Below are 26,185 nucleotides of genomic sequence, written 5' to 3'. Positions count from 1 at the left end.
AACAACAACAAAAATAGCCAGATATCCTTCATTTGTTTTTAAATGCCAGATTTTGTATAATTTCTGGAAGCTCTCCCTAAAGTAACAAAGCAACAGTTAACTCAAAACAGAGGGGCTCGGTCTTTCTCTGGCAGACAAACATATACGCCCCTTCTTCCCGCCCCCCCCCCCCCGACTTTCTCACAGGAGTTGAAAGTGCCCATTGCCCACTTCATATTTCAAGACAGTATTTCTTTAAAAAGCAGTTTCTTTCTCCTTTAAAGGACCATGTTTAACTGCCACCTTTTCTACATGGATATATGCTCAGGGATCTCATCATCGTCTATATTTAGAGAGATGAGCTTTCCAAAGACATGTGAGGAGCCAATAAGACGGATCCCATCAAGAAAAAAAAAAAAAGAGGTGAGTTACTATGGTTACTTTTCAGGAGCCTGAGTAGCAGTGAGAAGCTGGCCAAATGGACCTTCTCCAGATGAGGACCGGACAAGAACGGAGCTCTCCCGACTCCCGTGGGCTGTGTTTATTGGAGAATTACAGTCATTTTTAGCCTTAACAACGAGCGTCCTCGGGGCGCAGGGCTGCCTCCAGCTCGCCCTACCCTGCATAGACCGCCAAGGCAAGGGGGAAAGACAGGGGGTTGAAAACTTCTGAACTCAAACCCAACAGTGATAACCAAGGGGAATCCTCAAGAACCATGCCCAAGAATATCTTCTGTCCTTAAGAATAAATCAAATCGGGTTATTTGGTTATTCGTAGCTGGCCACTTTTCAAATGGCTGGACGCGGGGAGTCTCCTTGGGGAGACTCAGAGTAAGGGTGGGGGACCCAGCTGGACCAGTCCAGCCCTTACTCACCCGGAGATCCCTGGCTCGCGCCCGCAACTGTTTTGAAAAGGTGCAGGGTTGGGGGCTTGCCTCCTGTTCTTGTGTGCGGCGGCAGCAGCGGTAAGTGCGGCTGGGCGGGCGGACCGGCGACCCTGGCTCCGGCAGGTCGGTCGGTCCCAGCGTCTCTGAAGCGCCTCTCGCTCTGGGCTCAGAAGGCGAGACGGGCGCGCGGCTCCTCTCGGCTCGCATTGGACCAGCGGGAGCAGATGTTGCCCGGTTGCTAGGAGCGTTGCTAGGAGGCGATGACGCCCCATCCACCGGGCTCCCGAACAACTTTCCTGCAGGTCGCTTGCGTGCGTGCGCCGGCGGGGGCTGCTCCGAGTCCCAGGTCGAGAGCTTGGAACCTGGAGGAGAGGCCTAAAAAGAGATTCAAGCCCAGGGGTCCCCACTGCGCTCGCCTAGGTTGGGGTTCAGGAGAGTGCGGTCGGGTTGGCATAAGAGCCTGCAGGCTGGGTTGCATCTTAGGGAAGGGTCAGGGAAATTGGAGATTGAATCTGGACACCATAGAGGACCGGCACTTGGGGGAGACAGGAAGCAGCAGAATTTGTGGAGTGCCTTTTGGGCTAGAAAACTCGCGGAGATGACGAATACTTGTGACCTGAACTGGGATCAGGACGACCTGCACTAGATCTTTTGATCTCCCGCCCCTTTCCCCTAGCTGGGTTCACCTTTGTGTCTGCAGATTTGAGCTGTAGATAGATTTGGAGCGGGGGAAATCCTAGCTGATCCATGAAAATCAGCCCAGAGTCTGAACTCGTTTTGAGGCTGTCTTTGGCAGCCTAATGGCATGTTGCCAAAGACTTCAGGGGGAAAAAAAGTTGCCATGGTTTAAAATACTTTCTTCACACCGTTACAAAGACTTCATTTTGATTCAAGAGCTAAAATAAAACCACAGACTAATATGAAAATGTCCTAAAATAAAAAATTGCACTAAAGGAAAGATGCGTTTTACAAAGGAATCTGGAAAGGGAAGGCATTTTCAACCATTAATACTTTAGAATAAGTTAGTCCAAAGGTGGACACCCTTAGGTCACTAGAGCTTTGTTTTTACTTCACTTGAAAAAGAAAAAACAAAAACATTGCTAGCCTGGAGCTGGTGACTCATGTCTATAATCCTAGCTACTCAGGAAGTTGAGATCTGAGGATCACGAGCCTGGGCAGGGAAGTCCATGAGACTCTTATTTCCAATGAACTACTCAGAAAATGTCAGAAGTGGCCCTGTGGCTCAAGTGTAGAGCACTAGCCTTAAACAAAGGAAGCTCGAGGACAGAATCCTGACCCAGAAGTCAAGCCCAGCAGGCAAAATAAATTAATAAAAATCATTGCTTCTAGTTGTTGTTAAACAACAGAGAAAGATAGACAGAACATTAAATTGGGGAAAATGAGTAGCCAGTAAGAATATTCAAGAAGTAAAAACATGAAATACCTAGTAGAGAAATTGTTCCCAAAGCTCTCCGGGGAAGAGTTTTCTGAAGAAGGCACTCCCCTTGGTCCCTAAAGAGATGGGCAGGCCAAAAAGGGCTATATAAAATGGCCCAACTCCTCTTTGCACAATTACCTATGGAGGTAATTGTTGGTTAGCCCCACAGTTAAAAATAAAACTCTGTTAATCCCACACCAAACCTTCTAAAGCAATAAAGAAGCAATAAGAAGCCAGTATAGGCTGAAGATGTGCTTGCTGATTGGGTTTCAGCTGTCAGGTCAGAAAGAAGGCCTGGAGGCCTCAAATCCAGGAGATGGCCACAGCTAGCTTCTGGCTAGATGACCACTGCTGATTTCCTTATTCACATCAGGCAGTGAGCTGTCTCTCAGAGCCTTGCCCTCCCATCCTCCATCATCTCCAGTGACTCCTCCAGCATGCTTGACTCTTCAGCTTCCTTGAATGGGGAAGGTTCTGGCTGGTTCAGGTATTTAGTACATGCAGTTTCTTCCTCTTGATGTGACTCCCTTTCACCTGGTTTACTCCTACTCATCCTTCAGCTCTCAGCTGAAATACCACTTCCTTCTCTCGGCTTCCCCTGACAGCCTCCCACAAGCAACATTATCCATAATTGCAGCCCCAAGTTACACTACCAACCAATCCCATTTCACGAGATATATCATGCCAGAATTGCAGCCACTTCTACCTGGTTATTGCTGTGTCTACAATGTCTAGAACATGGTGCCCATCTGTTGAAGGGATCCCAGAGCTCATGGCAATCAATGGATCCTGCCTGGACTGTCCCATCTGCTGTGCAGCTGCCCATTGGTGAACTCACAAAACCATGAGGACAGACACTAGCTGCTATTGCTTTAGAACTTAAGCAACAAATGAGCTTGCCATTAGCAAGCCTCCTGGAAATAATTACAACTCCAGTACTGGAAATAAGGTAATTTTAAAGAAATAAAGAGAGAACCCAGCATTGGAAATAAGGTAAATTTAAAATGAGAATATATATATATATGTGTGTGTGTGTGTATACATATATATATATATATATATATATATATATATATATATATATATATTCACTGTGCTAGATACTACCTAGAGGAATTTTACCAATTCTGTTTCTTATCCTCAGGCACACAAACTACAATCCCCTAGCCTGTTCAATATAGTCAGAGCCACATGACCAGTTCTAGCTGTGAGGTTTTAGCAGAAGTGAAATTCACCACCTCTAAGTCTGGGCCCCAGATTCAAAGTTGCATTCTCATGCTTTTCTCCCTCCCCGATCTGCATGGCAATATATGTTCCTTCAGAGCCCATGAGGAATCTAATAGCTGATTGACAAGAGGTGCCTCAGTCCCCAAGATGATGCTAGAAAGAAAGCTGTAAGGACACAAACAGTCCAAACTACAGAGTAAGAAGCCTTTTGTCTGCAATGACACAAACATAGAGGATTGCTGACTATAACAGGTTGCATTAATCAATTACATAGCACATAAAAGTGGTTAGAGATAGACAGATGGAACCTGAAACATCTAAAAACTTCCATATTCTTTCTTGTTTGGAGGATGTCAACCATATTTTATTGCTGTCAAGATATAAAGTGGGTTCCAGTAGCCTGGCTCCACTCCTGTGAGCTTTGGTGTACCTGAACTTAGCAGACCCAAGTAAGCATAGAGCAGGAAGGCCTATACTTCATACATAAACAACTACATTGCGCCTATTCAGAATCTTCTTTAGATGCCATTTAGTGCATCCAAGTATCTGTATATTTACATAGATCTTTACCTGAGATTCTTAAGTTCAATATTTTAAACAGCCATTTAAGATGATCTATGTTGACTGGAACTAGTGTTCCCCATAAAAGCCTCCAGTAGCCTGAAGGTAAATAAATTACAAGCATCATAAATGCAGTGCTTATAATTCTAATATACATGTCTGCAGTTGGTATGGGTTTTGAAGTTAATGGGTTTTGTATATGCTAAAAGAAGCATTATCATTCAGGCTCATAAAATTTTCATGTTGGTACTGCAAAACTGTAGCTTTTCTAACATAAAATTTTTTCACACATGTACATATAAGCCATCTGTTAAAACTTTATTGATAAAACCAGGAGCGCAAGGTTTACAAAATTGGAATGGCTTTTCAGTTTTGAACTCTATGAATTCAGTTATAGCAAAAACTGGGGCTGAAGCTTCCCCTCTCTCTGTTTTAAACAAAATGCAGTTGGAATTTATCCTCATGCATTTAAATATCTAATACAGAAGTAGTTTTTAGACTGCATAAAATATGCTCTTCAATATCCCTGGGAGACTGAACATCTGCTTAAGCACTCGTTGTATAAGAAAAAGAATAATTCTTCAAATCATGGGCTTATTTATTATCATAGGTAAATGATTTTATATTTTCTAATGTAGTTGAGAGGGAGATTTCTAGCACAAGAGTATGGATGTTAAATATTTCACTGATATATCTAGTTATAACACAAGACATAACAATAGAAGATTAAAGCGTGAGAATCACAGAATCATGAACATTACAAAAGGTAAAGGGGTATTCTAGTTTTAATGTATAAGAATTTTTTAGATGTCCAAATCGTTTCCTCTTCATTAATTATTCACTGATAGAAGTAAATTTAGGAACCATGTGGTGGTTCATTATGTGCCACATCTGTCTGTTCTGGTAATAGCCAGAGGTGCATTTGTGCTTCTTTAATGAGAAACACCAAACTCAATGAATTAATACTGAGGACATCTGCATGGAATGCTCTGTTGATTTCCAGAAGCTTCTAAACTGAGAGTCCAACTCCTTGGGAGATCAAGGGAAGAGTTTCTCTCTTGAACCTCTGTATCACCCAGAGATCTGAAGAAAAACTTATAGAAGAAGAACTACAACAGTGCCCAACTCTGAAAATGCCTGTGAGACTCAGAGAGAAAGCTTAAGCTGACTCCAATCTTATAGTAGGTCCATCAGGTGCTGGAACTATCAGGTTGCTAAGCTTGGAAATCTAGAAGACCCAAATTCATATTAAACTGTATTATACTAAATTCCCTCCAGTGGTGGATCACATACAACTACTGACAACACCAAAAATTCAGTACAGCATAGAGAGAATATAAAACATGGAAGAGTGTAGCTTTACAACCTCAACGCATTTGCGGCACCCAGCTGTGAGTAGAATAGTAAGAAGTATATTCCCTGCTGAGCACCATGTGGTGTGCTCTGTGTATGGTAAAGTCTCCTGAAAAATCTCCCCCAAATAGTTACATATGTTCAAAATGAATGAATCATTCACATTTCCTTTTCTTTCCCCATACTAGTACTTCAAGGATACCCATCAAAAGTTGAGAGATAGAAAAAAAAAACCAATAAAATGTTTTAAAACAACAGAACTGCACACAGTATACATATGGTAGAACAAATGTGCGAATAGGAACAACTGTTTTGGATGCCATATGAAGACCCCAAAGAAAAAAATAATCTGAAAAAGAATCAGACTTCTCTTGCACCATGAACACAAATAAAACACTGCTATGAAATCTTGGATATACCTTTAGATTTTTTTTTTAATCTTTACTTTTTGGGGGAGGTAAGAAAGGGATATTTAGGAAGAAAATTATTTATGTGGGTCACTTGGGAGGTAAGAAATAGACAAGCCTTGATCTTCAGGAGACAATAATGTAGATTAAAAAGCTCTTCTTTTGGTGGGAGAAACTATTCAACATGAATTATATATTCAAATCCTATTTTAGAAAAGAAAAAGCAAGGCTATTCAAATAACTCTTCTACACTTGCAGTTAAATTGTTATAATGAAAAGTTTGCATTTGACTCAAAGATTGGCAAGCTATCTGAAAAAAAAGATAGATTTGCTATTTGTCTTGTGGTCAGCATTTGAACAACACCAAAAATAATAAAACTTAATGTTTTATTCTTATTTCTGCAGAGACAGAATGACTAAAGCCCATTCCAACTGTGACTTGTAGTCCCACAAATTACTGGCAGAGATCTAAGAGTATCAATTACATTGATAGAGCAACATAAAAAGCATATGTGACCTTAATATAAAAATAAAAAGCTTGCAATCTCCCCCACCCCCAAAATACATTACAAATCTTCAAAAATTAGGCCATAATTTTTTCCACCTAGTACCTACTCATATATATGGCCCTGGTCCATGGTAGGGAGACCAAGTTAGCATTATATTAATGAAAACAAAATATGAATGAAGCTTATTCCCACAACTGCCTAGTGAAAATAGGTAACACAAGAAATGAAGGCTTGAAGAACTTGTAATTGATTTTGTGTTCCTTTTAGGACTCATAAGGGCAAGGCCAGGTCTCAAAGACCAGCCTTGTTAGTTTTCACATGATACTTTACACAATCACACCTTCCTCTCTGTGCTAAGTTCCCTTTCCACCAGTGGCAGCAGCTGCTCCAAAACAATAGTCCACAGCAAAAATAATCATCTTTAAATGCCCCTCAGAGAGCAATCACCAATCATTCACTACCCCTCTCCCCCAATCCGGTGTGATGTTCTGTACTGCATTCCAACCTCCATCTACTTGATTGCTCAGCCTCTTGTGCTGTCATGGGTCATATCCTTCCATTCAGAATTCAGAGCTGCTGTCTTATTCAGACACTTATAAATCACTTTTAATTAATGTGTACAATTGGCTGTGGCAGCATGATCACAAAACTTCCTTTCACTTGGCACAAGTAATAAAGGTGAGTTCATATAAGCTAGGAACAGAAGGTGATTTCCTATCCTGATTCAGTAACAGCATCATCAGCACTGTGTACTTCGGTACACAAGTGTACCAACATATATTTAAATCATTACTTAACAGCAACAACAATAAAATACTACAGAGTTACTAAATTTGGGATCAGATCTATCTAGTCTTTAAAAGTTTCTTGGATTCTAAAAGAGAGAGAGAGAGTTAATATATATAAGAGAAATCTATTTTTCTTGAGAACATCTGCATTAACATTTGTCAGTGGGCCAATTATTCATATAGAATAATTAATAATAAAATATTGTTCAGCACTTAGAAGAAATGAACTATCAAGGCATTAAAAACATAAACAAGTCAAAGGCATGCTATGAAGTGAAAGATACCAGTCTGCAAATCTATGGACTGTATAATTCAAACTATGTGACATTCTAGGAAAGGCAAAGGTATAAAGAGAGTAAACATGATCTGTGGTTGCCAGAACTTGAAAGAGAGGTAAGAATAAATAGAGAAGAGAGGACTTTTAGAGTTGTAAAATATCCTGTATGATGTTACAAGGAACACATGTCACCATAAATATTTCAAAGCTCATAGAATATATATCAACAAGAAAAATCACAAAGAAACTCCTCACATTATATGCTAAAATTTACCTGACTTATGAAATGGTAACCTTCTGTACACCTTAATAATAGCAATAACATTGCATTTTTTAAAAGAATATGCAACATCAAGAAGGAGTTGTCATGTAAACTGTCCTTAATGTAATATTCTGTCAGTGCAGACTGATTAACTGTAAGAAATATATTACTGTAATGGACAGGATGTCATGGCAAAATAAAGGTGGGGGAGGGATGTGCACGTGGGAGCTCTCTGTACTTTCTGCAGTTTTTCTATGAGCCTAAAATTCCTCTATTTTTGTTTTTTGATTTTCATTTTTTAAATCCTACTTTACTTTTTAAGAATCCTCATTGTTTTATTTATCCTTATTTACATTCATGCTGGTTGGTTTTTTGTTTTCTTTTTATGCTGAGGACCAAACTCAAGGACTTGCACTTACTAAGCCAGTGCTCTCCACTGAGCTCAAACCTCAACCCCTTGTTGTTGTTGTGCCAGTCCTGAGGTTTGGACTTAGGGCCTGAGCGCTGTCCCTGAGCTTTTGTGGGCAAAACTGTATGACTTGAACCACAACTCCACTTTTGGCTATTTTGGGTGCTTAATAAGAGTCTCACAGCCTTCCCTGCCTGGGCTGGCTTTGAACCATGATCCTCAGGTCTCAGTTTCCTGAGTAGCTAGGATTACAGGCGTGATCCACTGGCACCTATCTTCATTATAAAAATTTAAAAGGTAAATAGACCACAAAACCATCATGCTTCCACCTGAAAATACAGGTCAAATTTTGTTCTAAAAAGAATTACAGAAATTTCAGTCACAATAAAGTAAGCACATATCACCAACTTCTATTCATAAATTTGTAATAACAAAAATTGGCGATAAAATTAAAATTTTGGAAATACTTCATATTTCATAAGAATAAAATGGAATTTGTGGCTTTATTAGTATAGAGACATAATAAAGACTGCCTTATAATGTTGAGTAAATATGAATTAATAAAAATTGCCAACTGAGCACTGATGGCTCATACCTGGAATCCTAGCTCAGAGTTGAAAAATAGCAAGCTCAGATAGAAAAGTCTGTGTAGCTCTTATCTCAAGTTAACTAGCAAAAAGCCAGAAGTGGTGGTATGGCTCACATGATAGAGTGCCCTGGTGAAAAAGCCAAATGAGCACACTGAGACTCTCAGTTGAAGCCCCAGTCCTGGCACACACACACACACACACACACGTACACACATGTGAATGCATGTGGGCACACACAGACACATACACACATAACAAGTGATACAAGGAAATGCAGCTAAAATAGTGGTTTGCTAAGGATGTGAGCTATAAGGAACTGTATAGTCTTAAGAAACAGATGTGCCTACATGTAGGACGTGAGCATATTATACAGAATAAATCACTCTAGATGGTCCTCACCCAATTAGTTCTGCTGGCAGCTTTCTGGGTTTTTTTTTTTTGCCAAACATCAAAATATCTATCAAATGAGTGATGCACACTTATTTATTATGAGGTATCATCTGGACAGTACTGATACATTGTCTTCAGTGAGAATATTTTAGATCACCAAAGATTCTGACTTGATCCTCCTGATCTCTACCTCCCAAGTAGCTGGGATACAGGTGTGAGCAACTGGGCCAAAATCAAAATGGCTTTTTAAAATGAGAACTATGAACATTAATTCTATTAGGAAACTCCAGTTTGTGCCTTCTATTATGAAATGAAAATCATCAATAGTTTTATTCAGACTGCTTTAAAAATTACTTGAGATTCGAAAACAATTACTGACCCAGGTCTCAAAGGAACACTCCCAGAGCTGACCTTTATGTGTTTCCTAAGGGTGCTCCAAATGCACATAGTTTAAAAAAATAACTAGGGATTAATCAAAATCAAGAAATAAACAGGGCTCTTTGCTCATATTATAATCCCATTTATCTAGAAGCTAGGATCTCCAGTTTATTCATTCAAAAAGCACAGAAAAGCCATAACCTCTATAGAGCTTATGAGATCAATTCCACATTGTCTATAGTCTGCTAGGGTCTAACTTACTGTATTGAAAAGAGCACTCAGTATTCAGTTACAACCTAAAGTCAAAACTATTAACTATTCAACTTGTCTTTCCTTTCCTTACTCATTGCACCAGAGAAGAATATCTCATTCTCCCTTCAGATATCAAACACCCATTTCTTTGGGAGATAAGTATAGTCTAACAAGTATACTTACTTCTCAAGAAGAGACAGAACATTCATTTCTACCTTCCCTTTTTCTTTCACAGAAGGAAAAGAACCTGCTACAGAAAACCAAAGATGAAAAGACACTAAAAGCAAAACCTGGTAAGCAAAAGGAATATTTAGGTGCTTGATGAACTTGAACTGTTTCACTCACCTGCTCTCCCCAGCCCCTAGCCTAGACTCTAGAGCACATTAACACACTGCATTTAATATGAGTGGATAAATTTTACATAAACCCAAACAATAAAATATACAGCAACAAGCTCCTATAAGTGAAAAATTAAGTCAACACTGCTAATATACCAATATGGACATACAAATGGGAACTCTGCTTTCCCATCATCCTCAAATTAGAGCTGGTAATATTGTTACTGAACAGCATGAAGTAAGAACTCCCATGGAGACACCCAGAGGCAGTTTTAGTGAGCAAGAACACAGCAACATGCAGCAGGTTGATATCCAAAACATCCACAGACATCCCTGGCTGCCATGAGTTTGTTCTATAAAGCCTCAGGATATATTGCAAGTTCCACAGTGGCTATAAATATGCGTGACTATCGGCTGTGTGTCTAGGATACTGCTTTGCAATCTGAGGGGAACAAATATAGTCAAAGTATCACGGGAGTGGAAACTCACTGAGAGCCCACAGGCACCCCCCAAATCACCTCAATAAAACCTGAACTGGAGCTCCCCAAAAAACCTAGGAAGTGGAGAAAAATCAATGCATAAAAAAATGTTTAAAGGAGAGCATGAGTCAGGAGTGCAGTTACTGTGTATTGAAGTTAAGCATAAAATATTAGATTTAGAAGAAACCTTATGAAGACTATCTTCCTGAGTAGCTTTCCTGAACCAGCTGCTAGCTGGCAGATCTTCTGATTTAAAAAAATATCCAGGCCAGGCACTGGTGACTCATGCCTGTAATCCTAGTTATTCAGGTGGCTGAGAAGTGAAGATTGTGGTTCAAAGCCAGATCAGGCAGATGAAGATTCTTATTTCCAACTAGCCAGCAAAAAAAGCTGGAAATGGAGTTGGTGGCTCAAGTGGTAAAGCACTAACCTTGAGAAAGAAAAAAACTAAGGGACAGGGCCCAGGCCCTGAGTTCAAGCCCCAGTACCAACACAGAGACAAACACAAAAGCAAATATCTGAAGATGATGTTTCTGAGACTTTCTTGGTAATTCCCTCTCAAGCAACCAACGCTGACCATAAGCTTAGGCATTTCTACTAGCTTTCTCCCAAACCATTTTTCCATCATCCATAACAAGAACCTCTGCTTTGCATAGTACATAATTAAAATAAGTAACAATGTATATGTACTGTTCCTTTGTCATGGCTAACAGCTTCTAAATGATTTGCAATTCTATCCTATCCCAAATAGCATAGTGCTATGAAAATCCACTGAGGACATTGAAATGAACTAACAACAACCATTACTTCCTTCTCCTTGTAATTATCAGTCTCATGGCTCAGTATAAGTGAATTTGCTGATCCTACCCACTTGGGTCAAATATAGAACATACGCACCATTGTCTCAGCACACTGCTTTCTGGGTAGTTGCTAGTATAAGGCACTCTATTGCTTTAACTTCTTAGCTTCTGAGTTATTCCCATCCAAACTCCTAAACTCAGTGACTCTTCTCCAACATCCTGTGTTTCTCCTTTGGGAAGTCTAGAACTCAACAGAACTCTGGCAACCTAGCCAGGGTTGGGAAAACAACCTCATAGTTCCACATTCCAGAATCACACTTGGTTTAGAATGCCAAGTACACATGACCATTTCATGACACCCAGTCACACTAAACCTGAGGTGTTTCGCTTCTGATAACTTCTCCAGATCAAAGGTTGACAAACTCTTGGGTATCACTCCTCTCCAAAGCAGTTTGTATCACTTGAGTGCAACTGAACATAGTTTCTATTGTATCAGCAGTGCATTTTTAAAAGTTGCCAGAAAGAAATTCAACTAGTGGGATCCAACAGACAGAACTCCTTCCATTATGATCTCTTAAGGCAAGACAGTGGACCCATAATTGGTTTTTGAACAGAACTGTCTAGTTGGAAATTGAGTTGCTTGTTACTAGATGATTTAAATGTTTTCACCTGTCTGGATATGCAACAGATCCATAATGTAGGCTTCAAAATGTGTCCATTGAGAAAGGTGTCATGGTAATGTCACACTGCTTATTATACTTTTTCAGGTCAACATTAAAATATCTAGTCAAAGTCATCTTTACCAAATATTTTTATTTATTTATTTTAAATGTAAAGGAGATGTACAGAGGTTTACCAAGTATTTTGATTGGGCCAATAAGTTGTCCTGTCCACGTATACAGCAGGACTGGAGCTGAGGAATGGCCTTTAGACTTGATCAAATTGTGCACACATGTGTGAAGACTTATACCTCTTCCAAACTCATGGGACACAAGACCAAGATTTGGTTGTATACCAGCTAGAATCTATTCCAATTCAATTTCTATGTAGCAGGCTTAATCAATGGATAAAATCAGTTTTCGGTGCAAATCCAGCTATTTCATGAACATATCCTTTTGAAAAGGGCTTGAAATCAGGCCTCAAACTTTTGCACAGCTTTCTTGTTCACAGATTCATCCCACCACTTGAGCCACACCTCCAGCCTAACATTTTGCTGGCTCATTGAGGTGGTGGTTAATGGACTTTTTTTTTTTTTTTGCTTTGGCTGGCTTTGAACCATGGTCTTCCATATCTTAGAACCTTACTATAGCTACCTAGGATTACAGGCATGAGCTACTGATCACTGTCATAAAACTATCCTTTTTATTTATTGCCAGAGTAATGTACAGAGGGGTTACAGTTTCGTACCTAAGGCAGTTGAGTACATTTCTTATCAAACTTGTTACCTCCTCCCTTGTTTTCCTCCCATCTTCCCCCCTCTCCAGTACCCTCCCCGCCCTCCCCTGAGTTGTACAGTTGGTTTACAGCATATTGTCTTGTAAGCACTGCTGTTGCATTGGTTCACCTTTTACCCTTTGTCTCTCCACTTCAGTGTTCCCCTTCCCTAGTTCCGATAAATGTTCTTGAAGAAAGTGGTTTATCTTTGTTGTTATTTTCAACATACCATGTGAAATTATACCTTTCTCTTTTGTCTTTCTTCCCTATGATTTTACCCCTGATATCACTGTGACTGATTTTGGTACCCTACATATTGTATGTATGTTTATCAAAACTACCATTTTTAAAGCATCTAAAATTGTTTTAATCTTTTCTCTAGTGTTATAGTCTTCCCTAGAAAAGGAAAAATGTCTTAAACAACACTTCTTTGTCAAGCAGATTGTGAGGAGGAAATATTAGATTCTAACTACATGTTGGGCTCTATGTTGGGCACACTTATCATGACATCTCTTCAAAATACTTATGAGGTAGAATTTATTTCTACCTTGCAATTAAGGACATTGGGGCACTAATTTTCTTCACGCCACAAAGTTAGCAGAAATCCACCTAAACCCAGGCAAAACTCCACAGTTTGTGCCAACTTCACTTCACTGGAAGATTTCTATTTCCCCCATCTTTAATGGTATCTCAGAATTCTACAAGTTGTTGATGTTAGCTATTCCTAACTGTATTTCGGCCTATTAATTTACTCTTATTTTGAATAAATGCCAAGAGATGCTAAACATAACCAGCACATTGATTAAATTCTTCCATGCGTGTGTTTATTTTTAATAGTTTTACTTAAGCAATTGACTATTGTTCAGATAGAAAAGTTCTTGTTTTTTTCCCATCTCAGGATTATCCTTCATCTGCTTTTACCTTGGATCAAATAGAATGGAGTGTTCCCTACACAGTTCCATCAAAACCAAGACAGAACATCACTGTTTTCTAATTCTCTTTCTCTCTCTCTCTCTCTCTCGCTTGTTTACTCTTGCTCTCGCTCTCTCACTCTCTCTCTTTCGCTGGTTCTTGGGCTTGAACTCAGGGCTTCGGCACTATCCCTGAACCTCTTTGTGCTCAAGGCTTATACTCTACTACTTGAGACATAGCACCACTTCTGTCCTTTTCTGATTATTGGAGATAAGAGTCTCACAGACTTTCCTAACCTGGCTGGCTTTGAACTGTGATCCTCAGATCTCAGCCTCCTGAGTAGCTAGGATTACAGGTATAAGCCACCAGTGCCTAGATTAGGAGAGAGAGAGAGAGAGAGAGAGAGAGAGAGAGAGAGAGAGAGAGAGAGAGACAGAGACAGAGACAGAGACAGAGACAGAGACAGAGAGTGTGTGTGTTCATGACATTCACAAATAATTCCCACATACTTGATTTTCACTAAATAAGTCCTCTGCTGCTGGGGGTACTCACAGCTCAATGTCCACAGTGAAAGATTCATTTACTGGCTCTGAGGCTTAAGTAATGCTTCACTTGGAAAGAAAAGAGCTTTTGGCTCTCTGAGAAGATCCATCTAGTACAGCCACAGTATAAAGTGACCAAGAGGTAACAACAATTAATAAAATACTGGGAGATATAGCTGTTGGAAAGACAGGTGCGTTTCAAGCTTATTGTGACATCTAGCACTTTGGAGAATATCATCCTTTGAGATCAAACACCAAATTGTCCTTGAAAAGCAGTAGAGTTCATGCACTGGGCCTAATATGAATGATGATACAAGGCCATACTCTCGTTTCCCTTTGCAAACATGGGGATGGTTCTATCTCAGGCTTTGTGGAGGTGGAATCATGGGTACAAGACAACTAAAGCATTACAAATTCTTCTTCTGTTTGAGGAATTAGAACTCTTCCCACCCCCATTTCCCCATAGTTTTGCAGCATCAGCAAAACCAGCATTTCAAACAAGTGTGCCTCACACAGGGAGCCAGTGAAGGAGAGGGGACTGAGAGCAGGTGTTCAGCTGCGTGGTGAATGGTCCATTTAAACATTCAACAACGGTGAGAGGGGAGCAAGGAGTACAACAACCACTGCTATGGCTGGTGAAACCAGCCCTTCTCAATTCAATGTAAACCCAGCCCCTGAAAAAAGGCAGAGGATGAAATGGGTTTCCATAAACCTAATGCATCGTTTACTTTCAGTGATATTATTTAAAGAATCATGCTTTTCAGGAAAAAAAATCACTCAGAGCAAGCACTTTCCATAACAAAATCAGCACTGCTTCCATGTCAAACACCCCATGAGCTATTAACCATTAGCGACACAAAACAGGCAAAAGCAGCTCTCATATTGCAGGAACCAATTCATTCTCTTTCATAACTCTTTTGAAAAGCAAATGGAGATGTAAAAGCTCCAATGGGGGCGGGGGGCATGTGAGATGCATTTGTGTCTAGACTTTGCCAAGAAAATCAGGGAGTTTAAGTGCACACACACACAAAAATCAAAATATCTTGCTAAACTAGAAATTCAAATCAGAATTTTTTTAAAAGCCAGCTTCCTGTGCTAATGCTTCTAGTCTTTAGAATTCTGTGTTTATGCAGTCAGCGGAGGATGACTGTCACTGTAAATTCGGGATGTACATGCTTTCTATATGGTAAGCAGCAGGAACACAGAAAAATTACACAAATGAAAAGTGCTTTTCAGGCATTCTTTGCCCTTAGAATAGTACACATTCCTGTCAAGTGTCTCACAGATAGGCTATTAGAAAAGCAAACGGATCACACTAGGGAATCTTCATGGTCCCACCAGAAAACCTTAAAACTGGATGGGGTCAAGGAAGCAGAAAAGAAAGCACGGGTTATCACTAGGTGCTGGGCAAACAATGGCTGCAAGCAACACAGAGAGCAGGAAAAGACAGAGGGGAAAGCCCACGGCTGTCTGTACAATATAGACAGATTTTTTCAAATGTTAATTTTCAAATGAATGCCGCTATTATGCTGTTGCAGAAAGGAAAGCACAATGAGGCTGCTCTGAACTCCCCCTTACACACAAGGCATAAAGAGAGTAAGGGATGGGTAAAGTCAATTCTTTGTGCCACTACTTAACCAGTAACACTCAATTCTACTCAATGGCAGAGCCAATCTACAGCCCACTCAAGCCATTTCCTCAGTAAGGAAAGGGCAAAAACCCCAAAAGGAGAAAGGTTTTCTTCCATAGGCCCAATAGCTGAACAGCATTATATATGAAATGTCCAGGGCCTTGAAGGTAAGTGAAGCTGTTACTTTATTGTGAACATTCTGATTCTCATTCTTTCAATGATTAAACCCTAAAGTCATAGTAAAGGGATCCTATGCTCCAGTCTGGCCTTATCAGGATTACCATCACACTAAGCAAGGAATAAATATGTTCTTCAAGTGTTACAGCCCACGTTTACAATCTGTCAAAATGTAGAAGCAAGGAGGAGTTCTGTGTTTCTGACTGTATACATCCATCACTAAACTATCACTCTTCCCACAGACAGGGGGAAAAAGTCAACAATGAAATAGAAAAGCTAAAAATAAGCTACTCAGTAATTGCTCAGAAAAGCTATAATGCTGGGCACAGGGTTAAATGTCTATTCCTTCCTTTAAAAAAATGACTGCCAATTTAAAATAATTGGAATTAAGAGCTCAGATCTAGGAATCAAGACAATAAACATGCACTGCATGTAGAAGTCATCATGAGTAAAACTCCAGGCTCATAATCACACAAGATCAGTGTTCTGGATGAATAGCACATGCCCAGGATGCAAGTTGTGACTGGTGTGTGTGTGTGTGTGTGTGTGTGTGTGTGTGTGAGTATTGCTGTAAATGCCATGAAAAATGACAGCAGCAGCAATCAGCACTTCCAATACTCAAAAAAAAAATTTTTAAACCTTAGTGTCATCCCCTACGAGTGGACATTATCTCTTCACTCACAGGTGTTCACACACTCATTTCCAAGAGTCAACCAAATCAAAATTTATTTAAAAACCTACTGTGTGCCATATACTATGCTCTAATGACTGATAGAAAAGGTTACACAAAATGGGTGTGGTTTACATGCGAAAGAACATTCAAAATGTATGCAGGAGCTTATCTTTTCAATTTTAGAAAAGGGTAACCCAAAGGAATATCAGATGCAGAAAAAATTAATAAATCCTTAACTTGGATATGTTGTCATTTTGTTTTCTTCTCAGTCTTTAAAAATAGTATTACTTGAGAAAGAGCTTAAAAATCTTAAAAGTTACAAGATTGAAATCTTACATCTCAAAAGGATACAAGTCTTACAAAGGTAGTATTTACACTATTTTCCAGTTTCAAAAGGATTCACCTAACCAAGTCACATAGAAACCATAATATAGAGGTGAGACAAATTTATTCCAGAAGCACAAATTGATAATATTGACTTGGTTTGTGTGTGCATGTGCGTGTTCGTGTGTGTGTGTGTGTGTGTGTGTGTTGTTGGTTCTGGGCTTTGAACTCAGGGTCTTAGCACTGCCCCTTTTCTTTTGCTCAAGGCTAACACTCTCCATTTGAGTCACAGCTCCACTTCTAGTTCTTTTGGTAGTTAATTGGAGATAAGAGTTTTGTGGACTTTCTTGCCTTTTCAGACTGCCAACCTCAGAACTCAGCCCCCTTGGGATTGGAGGTGTGGCTCAGTTGGTAGAGCGCTAGCCAATGAATGAAAGAAGCAGTTATCAAGAGTCCAGATGGGTCTCAGACCTAAAAAAAAAAGAACTAAGAAAGAAAGAAAAGATCTCAGTCTCCTGATTAATGAGGTATGCAGGTATGAGCCACTGGCACACAGCAAAATAGACTTTTAGGTAAATAGTTTGGTAAAGAGAAAAATGTGAAATAAAGGACTATAGATTATATTTACATCTTTCCACAAGACTCTGCATCTGATCCACATCTGATATTATTATACTCAGAAATCTCTGACTCATACACCTAAGTGATTGCAAACTGTAACATTTAACAGCTCCCTCAAAATTTCAGGTTATGCTCCAAGCAAACAGAGACAGCAAGGAAAGCTTTGTGAACCAAAACTCAATAATCTATTAGTACAAATTATCTCATTGTCAGTGGTCTCAATTTATAGTAACATTTCCCATATTGTACATTTGTATGTGTACCTTTTCCTTTTAATTGTATCATTTAAAAACCAAATTAGGTTCTTGAGAAACCCAAAGCTCCCATTTAGAATGTCCCAGGGTTTGGAAGGTCTCTATTTCCAAACCCAAGAAGCCAGCTATGATATACAGACAGTCAGTAGCCAGTCATACCCATGATACAGGTAGACACAGCACACAAATGCTGGTTGGCACACTTAGGATTCCAGCAAAGTGTGCCATCTGCAAATCTGCTGGCCTTTGATTTCCTTCATTTCTTCCCAGTGATCCTGTTCTTCCTCTCCGCTGCTGTTCTGGCCCAGAGCAACCCAGCCAATCATCTCTTTCCGCTTCATAGCGCGCCTGTTGTAAATGGAAATCATCAAGGTGACATCAGAAAGCTGGAAGAGGGCCACCTGGAAAACAAAGGTCTCCTTGTACACGGGATTGGGCTGACCACGTCGAATGGACGTCTTGCAACGAGACATCTCTTGGCCCACAGAGTTAAGAAGAAAGAGTTTTCCATACGTATCTATGGCCAGAAAAAAGACAAGAAGAGAGGAGGGTGAGGGAAAACATCCATGTTTTCTATTTTGTTATTTTAGCAGTACTGTTTATTCACATGGGCTGCAACTTTCTCCTTCCAACATACTTATCAGTGTCCTTGGTCTCTGTCCTTATTGTTGGGCCAACCCATTTTACCTGAACTATTTAAGAGAAGGAACCACAGCCAGATGCCAGTGGCTCCTGCCTGTAATCCTAGAGGCTGATATCTGAGGATAATGGTTCAAAATCAGCCCAAGTAGGAAAATGTGTGCGATTCATCTCCAAATGATCACCAAAAAGCTGGAAGTGGAGCTGTGGCTCAATTTCTGTAGCATTAGCCTTGAATTTAAAAACGAAGAGACAGTGAGCAAGCCTTGAGTTCAAGGCCCCGTACTGGGGAAGAGTGAGGAGAGAGGATTGCTAGTTTAGCATTTCATGCAGCTCACAGTCTGACATGTTGCTGACATTTATTAGAACCTGCATTTGCCTATATACCATGATGTCTTTGGACATGCGTGGGTCTTCATCCATAATTTATTTATAAGACAAGACACTCGTGAACATTTTTCTCTCTTTTCTTTTTCACAATCAAATTAGTTGGATGCTTGTATTCACATGGGTCGCTCTCACTTTCTACATGTTCCTTGGGCCATTCCAGGTATTCCTTCCTACTTGTTCTCCTGTCACCACTTGTGCATGCTCCCCAAGCCCTGGTACTTCAGCAGATAATCACTTTCCCATAACGTCTATTAATGAGTCTGCTGAGTTTGGACATTCCTTCCTCCAGGAATCTTTGATGACCTGGTTTCAGCACTTCATTTCAGCACTTACTACCCTTATAACATTGTCTGACTCACCAGCAAAGACTGTCCCATCTCCAATAGTAGAGAGAGAGAGAGAGAGAGCTTTAATTACTGTTGAAGAGTCAGCACAGAATTGGCCTATTGCTTAATATTTATTGGATGGAATATACAAGATTTGTCAAGCAACTGAACTCTCCTTTATTAAGTTTTCAAACTCACAGACTCATTTTATAACCCCTGTATCACAAAACTGTGATTGTCATATTTTTTAGTATTTATAGAAAGAAAAAAGATCCACATTTTAGCAACATAATCTAATTTTGCTAAAATTCCTGATGGATCATTGCAAAGAAAATTGTCTCTTCAATTATATTTTATGAAAATCGGTTGGTTCATATTTTTTAACGTTTAGACGCAAGTTTTTTAGTCCTCACTTAGATGTGCACTATACTTTAAAAAAATCTAAATGTGTCAGGTGCTGGTGGCTCACTTCTGTAATTCTAGATACTCGGGAGGCTAAATTATGGGAATCATTATTCAAAACCAGCCTGAGCAGAAATGTTTGTGACACCCTTATCTCCAATTAACCACCAAAGTGCCAGGAGTAGAGATGTGGCTCAAATGGTAGGGTGCCAGCCTTGAGCTAAGAAACTAAGGGACAGCTCCAAGGCCTTGAGTTTAAGCCTCTGTACAGGAACACACACACACACATACACACACACACACCCTAAATGTCAAGATATTTCCCCATCATTCTGTATGTTCTGTTCACTGGAGGCTGGAAGTTGATTAGTATTTACAGTGCACTTCCCCACCTAACCACCAAACTTTTTAAAGTAGAAAGCCAGATCTCTCTAATTTTCTGTTCTCTCCAAGAGCATTGTAAGGTAGGAAACAAATTACAACCTGCAGTTTTCTTTGTATGTTGATCTTTTTCTATTCCGGTTTGATGTGTTATTTTATGCACTTATCTGCTGAGAAACACAAGGTGTGAAATTACACTTCAGGTGTGAAAACACTTCTCTGTCTCAGAAACAGGGCTCTCCACTCTTCAAACTGTTCCACAGGAAAAGCTGTCAGAAAACTGACAATGGGGGAGTGTGCCTGCCTTGCCTCCACGATCTAGCTACTCACTCCTGTAGAAGTTCAATCCATGCGCCAACCAGCTCCAGCAGTTCTGCTGTCATGCCAGGAAGAATTGAGTTCATTTTGCAAACAAAGTCATGCTCATTTTATCAAGAGCAGTTTCAAGCTTTCTCCTGTCACAAGATCATTTTCTGAAGCTGAGAAAGGCCAGTTACTACAAACCACCGTTACAGAGGTTGGATTGTATGTTGGAGACACAGAGGGGAAATAATTTTTAGGAACAATATCCAGTCCTGGCTAAAGGAAGGAAAGTGTGATAGATTGTCCAGTTCCATAGGGAAGCTTTCATCAACACTGGAAATATGACCATTTCTTAATGTCCAGAGCTGAGGCCATGTACAGGAAATCTTACTATTAAGGAATACTTGGGGAACCTGACTGTCATTGTTTTTTTATGGGGTGGGGCTCAGTGCTGACTCTGATGAGAGTACCAGTAAGAATGCTGGATAAAGAGTTCAGGTACATCCAGCTTAAGTGGGTGTTGACTTAATTCTCTTGAAATTGATAATAGTGGCTATAAAATAATAGTGAGCAGGATTTTATTTTCTGATGACAACTCACAGAGCTTCAGAGCATCTTTACTAACATGAAGCCATTGCCCAAAGGCTGAATGGCTCATGGTCCCTTTGACTGTTCTGTCAATGGCTTTATTGGTTGTTCATCTCATGGTAAAGGAAGAGGCCACATGTACCAAAATACTTATAATGGCATACAATCCCCAGTTTAACACAGCACAAACTAAGTCACTTGGAACTCAGAAGACGTTTTATTTCCCCCAAAGCAATAACACAGTACTCAGTAGTTCATCATTGAAACCCCACAAATCTTGCCACTTATAACATAAGGTCCTGCCAATGGTGCTACAGATGAATTTCCAGATAGGGTCAGAGAGGCCATGATTCTGTGCAATACAAGGCAAAAAAATGCAATATGACCATTTACCCGACCTTCCCTTTTGCTTTTTTAATATTTACAAAATTTTGCAAGCATGGGGCTGGGGATATGGCCTAGTGGCAAGAGCACTTGCCTCGTATACTTGAAGCCCTGGGTTCAATTCCCCAGCACCACATATACAGAAAATGGCCAGAAGTGGCGTTGTGACTCAAGTGGCAGAGTGCTATCCTTGAGCAAAAAGAAGCCAGGGACAGTGCTCAGGCCCTGAGTCCAAGGCCCAGGACAGGCAAAAAAAAAAAAAAAAATTTGCAAGCCATACAAGAGAAAGAATAACCTCAACTTGAGGTTGTTACAATTTCTCCTATTTGCTACTGGTTTTGTGTGTGTGTTGTCCAATTTTTAAGAAGTTTCACAACTAAAGATCATTGAGTATTCTATGGTATGTTCAACTTCTATCTGTATAGTTCATCTGCATCTATGTTTTCCCTTATTAAAACTTATTTCTTGTGCAATTTAAATTTGTTATAAATTTGAGGGTTTGGTGTTTTTGTTTGTTTGTTTGGTATATTTTAAGCCCTTACCACATGGATAGATATAAATGATGATATCCAAAATATATTCAACTGTATGAAGGCCAGACACCAGTCAGTGGCTCTAACTACTCAGGAAGAAGCAAACACTGGGAGGATCACATTTCCAAGCAAGCTTTGTTTAAAGTCCTGAAGCCCCAATCTCAACAGAAAAGCTAGGCATTGTGGTGTGTGTCTGTCATTCTAGCTATGGCAGAAAGCATAAATAAGAGGATTTGGCCAGCCCAGGCCCAAACTGAGACTGTTTCAACAATAATCAAGCATTTACCTAACAAGAACAAAGCTCTGAGTTCAAACTTCAGTACGGTCAAAAGATATTTAACATTGTAGTTGTACATCAAGAATTGTTCCAGGATATACCTCAGAATGAACTGCTTGGCCCTATGCAAATTCTAGAAGCAAAATCCTTGCTAACTCTTTATTACACGTATCCTCTCTCTGTCTGCATTTTGCCTTTCTGCTTTGCTTATAGTCCGTTTTGGGGGCTGGTACTGGGGACTAAACTCAGGACCTCACACTTGCTAGCCAGGAACCTTACCACTGGAGCCACTCGACCACCCTTTTTTGTGTGTTGATTTATTTTTTTAATGGAGTCTCATTTTATGTCCAGGATGGTCTGGACTGCGATCCTCTATTTGTACTTCCTCACAAAGCTAGGATGGCAGGCATAAGCCATCTCACCCAACTATTGTTTAAAGTTATTTCTAGGGTAAATGGAATCATGTTTATCTACTGTGTTTCTTTTCAGTTGATATTATTAGCAGTCTTCCATAGTTTCTTCTACAAATCTTAGGAATTTGTTTTTCTGATTTGATCTTTAATCCATCTAGCTTTTGTGTAGTGAGGAAAAAGAACTAACCATTTTTTTTCTATATGACAAGCAGTATTCATTAAATAATAATTAGCTCTCCCAACTGACTTGTATCACACAGTCTGTCAGATATCAAGGTTCAGGCTTGTGGGTCTTTCCATAATCCTGATAATATAATTATTAGCATTTTACAGTATCTTCATATCTGCTATACTTAATTCCTTCATCATCTTTTCAAAACCTATCCCAGATTGTTCTGCCACCACTGCGTCTGCGGAGCCTGGGTACAACTTGGCTCCTCCCTACTTCCTGGTTCCTTCTCACGGGTGGGAGAGTGGTCAGGTCCCAGGTTCTGGACCGCTGAGGCCTTGGGCACAGGCCGCCATGAGTAAGCGGAAGGCACCTCAGGAGACTCTTAACGAGGACATCACCGACATGCTCATGGAACTTGCAAACTTTGAGAAGAACGTGAGCCAGGCCATCCACAAATACAATGCGTACAGAAAAGCAGCATCTGTTATAGTAAAGTATCCACACAAAATCAAGAGTGGAGCAGAAGCTAAGAAATTGGTCTAGAGTACCATATCTCAATATATGGTGCCTACACCAGCAGCAGCAGAAGTAGCAACAGTACCAGCACCAACTTCAAATGTAAAATATGACCTCTCCTCTTACCACTGACATACAAATCAGAAACTCAAAGCCAGGAGTAGGAACAAAAATTTCAGAAAAGATTGATGAGTTTTTAGCAACTGGAAAATTGCGTAAACTGGAAAAGATTAGGCAGGATGATACAAGTTCATCCATCAATTTCCTGACTCGAGTTAGTGGCATTGGTTCATCTGCTGCAAGGAAGTTTGTAGATGAAGGAATTAAAACATTAGAAGATACCAGGAAAAATGAAGATAAATTGAACCATCATCAACGAATTGGGCTGAAATATTTTGAGGACTTTGAGAAAAGAATCCCTCGCGAAGAGATGTTACAAATGCAAGATATTGTACTAAATGAGGTTAAAAAAGTGGATTCTGAATACATTGCTACCGTCTGTGGCAGTTTCAGAAGAGGTGCAGAGTCCAGTGGTGACATGCATGTTCTTCTGACCCACCCAAACTTCACCTCAGAGTCAACTAAACAGCCCAAGTTGTTACATCGAGTTGTGGAACAGTTACAAAAGATGCATTTTATTACAGATATTCTGTCAAAAGGGGAAACAAAGTTCATGGGTGTCTGTCAGCTTCCCAGTAAAAATGATGAAAAGGAATATCCCCACAGAAGAATTGATATCAGATTGATACCCAAAGAAAAGGAAATATCCCCACAAAAGAATTGATATCAGATTGATACCCAAAGATCAATATTACTGTGGTGTTCTCTACTTCACTGGCAGTGACATTTTCAATAAGAACATGAGAGCTCATGCCCTAGAAAAGGGTTTCACAATTAATGAATATACCATCCGTCCTTTGGGAGTTACTGGAGTTGCTGGAGAACCCTTGCCAGTAGATAGTGAGAAAGATATCTTTGACTATATCCAGTGGAAATACCGTGAACCCAAGGATAGAAGTGAATGAGGCCTATTCTTCCTCCCAGGCACAGCCCAGTAGGAGTCTTAATTTATTTCTTAACCTTTGCTTTGTAAGGGTCTTTGGTGTGTTTAAATGATTGCTTCTGTCCCCATACTTAGCTTGTACTATAGTCAATAAAACTTCTTGTATTGCTATTGGATGATGTTCTTCTTAGTAAATGTGTTTGCTTTGAATTTCATTGTTTTTATGATCATAGTTTACTATGGGAGTAGTAGAGAGAAATAAGAAATGAATGATAAATAGATGATTCCATTACCTTTCCACCCATTTGCTGTATATAACTTGGTCAGTTAAGGTATTTTCAAAGGCTTACCTCTGGAAGATGGTTTAGTATTCTTTACAAACTAAGACCTTCATCATTTCTATTTTTTTTCCTCAGAGTCATAATCTATTTACCCAAAATGACTGTTAACCAGTTCTGTTAATAATTAAAACATATTGTACACCTTAAGTATAAAGTTTCCATTTCAAAAAGAGGTTTATTAAAACATTAATTTAAAGAGAAGATGAAGTGTATGGTTTATTTCTCCAGTGAAATCTGTAGCAGTTTGTTAGAAAGAACTTCTCTAAGCAAAAGTCACTCTTGTTTAGAAAGTATGGCCTCTTAAACTCCAGACAAATTTAATGCTTGCCTTTCATTGAGGTAACTTTTACCTCAATATAGAAGTAAAAACACCTTGAAAGTCCTGCCTTTCAAAAAGAAAATTTATCTAAGTAGGAAAACATAAAAGTTATCAAATGTTAAGTAGAGTTTTCAAAAACAAAGTATGTGAACATGCTTTCTGCTGAAATGTGAGTTCCCTTTCAATAAATGATGGAAAATAAACAATAAAAAAAACCTATCCCACTTATTTCATTCATTTCTTTCTTTAACTGGCTCCTGACTAAAAATTTTAAAATCAGATCTACAAATTCTTTAAAAATAAATCCCAATCAAGCAACCAAACAACAACAAAAAAGATCCAGTTGAGATTTTGATTAGTATTATACTTAGTAAATGAAAATGATTTGGGAAAAGTTTTTTGGAAATATTCACATTAATGAACATGGTATATCTATCAATTCATTTCTTTCTGTGTTTTGCAAAAGGTTTCAGCATTTTTTCCTATACTTTCTTCCACAATTGTTTTTGATGCTTTCTTTTGGTATCCTAGTTAACTTTTCTTATAAGACTGATATTCTAAAACTATATATTCTAATTATTGCTGTGTTTGAATACAGTTTTTTTACTTTTTTGTAAATTGTTTTTAATACTTTAAATGTAGATGATCATGCCAGGTGCTGGTGGCTCATGTCTCCATCTCAATAGACTGAGATCTGAGGGTTGTGATTGGAAGCCAGGCCAGCCAGGAAAGTCACTCTCTTACCTCTAAGCCCCCATAAGCTGGAAGTAGATCTATGGCTCAAGTGCTAGAACAATAGCCTTGAGTGAGAAAGCTCAAGAACAGTGTCTAGGCCCAGAGTTCAAGCCCCAGAACAGGGATGCACTCATGTGTACACACACACACACACACACACACACACACACACACACACGTAGATAACCCAATTTTCTGTAAAGCATGGATGTTTTCTTCCCAGTTCTATCCTTTTATTTTCTCCTTCTTTAGTTACTAAACTGCATTGAACTATAGAGTTCAGAAAGTTCCCTTCTGTGCTAGGTATGAGTAAACTGATACACAATTCCGTTTCAACCTTTCTAAGACCTGTTCTATACTAAAAATGCATAATCTTTAAACTACTCCCCTAAACCTCTTTCCAATAAGTTTCTTCAGACTCCACTAATGAGATGTACTTGCATGAGAGAAGAAAAGAGAAAGAAAAGGAGCCACAACTGTCTACAGCTGCAGCCTTGTGCTGGCATTAGTGCATGACATTGGAGGATTGTGGTCTGCAGTGCTCAGCATCCTCATGGAAAGCAGGCCTTTTCT

The 26,185-nt window shown here is 39.5% G+C and overlaps 2 protein-coding genes across 3 annotated transcripts in view; one reads left to right on the top strand and one right to left on the bottom strand.

The window, feature by feature from the left end:
• Positions 1 to 17,363: 17,363 nt before the first annotated feature.
• Positions 17,364 to 26,185, bottom strand: part of Syt16 (synaptotagmin 16) — a 225,307-nt gene continuing 216,485 nt past the window's right edge. For both annotated transcript variants that reach the window (XM_048362457.1, XM_048362456.1), the window contains exon 7: positions 17,364 to 18,407. In XM_048362457.1, the coding sequence (XP_048218414.1) occupies positions 18,094 to 18,407 (314 nt within the window). In that variant the 3' untranslated portion in view covers positions 17,364 to 18,093. The remainder of the gene's footprint in view (positions 18,408 to 26,185) is intronic.
• LOC125363317 (DNA polymerase beta-like) lies at positions 22,923 to 24,396 on the top strand. Its single transcript, XM_048362458.1, has 3 exons — positions 22,923 to 23,235; positions 23,369 to 23,955; positions 24,005 to 24,396. The coding sequence occupies exons 1-3, from the start codon at positions 23,050 to 23,052 to the stop codon at positions 24,237 to 24,239; spliced, it is 1,008 nt and encodes a 335-aa protein (XP_048218415.1). The 5' UTR covers positions 22,923 to 23,049; the 3' UTR covers positions 24,240 to 24,396.

This window comes from Perognathus longimembris, chromosome 14 (genome assembly GCF_023159225.1).
Source record: "Perognathus longimembris pacificus isolate PPM17 chromosome 14, ASM2315922v1, whole genome shotgun sequence".
Taxonomy (NCBI): Eukaryota; Metazoa; Chordata; class Mammalia; order Rodentia; family Heteromyidae; genus Perognathus; species Perognathus longimembris.
The sequence above is the reverse complement of the archived record's forward strand: the minus strand, read 5'-3'. Positions and strand labels throughout refer to the sequence as shown.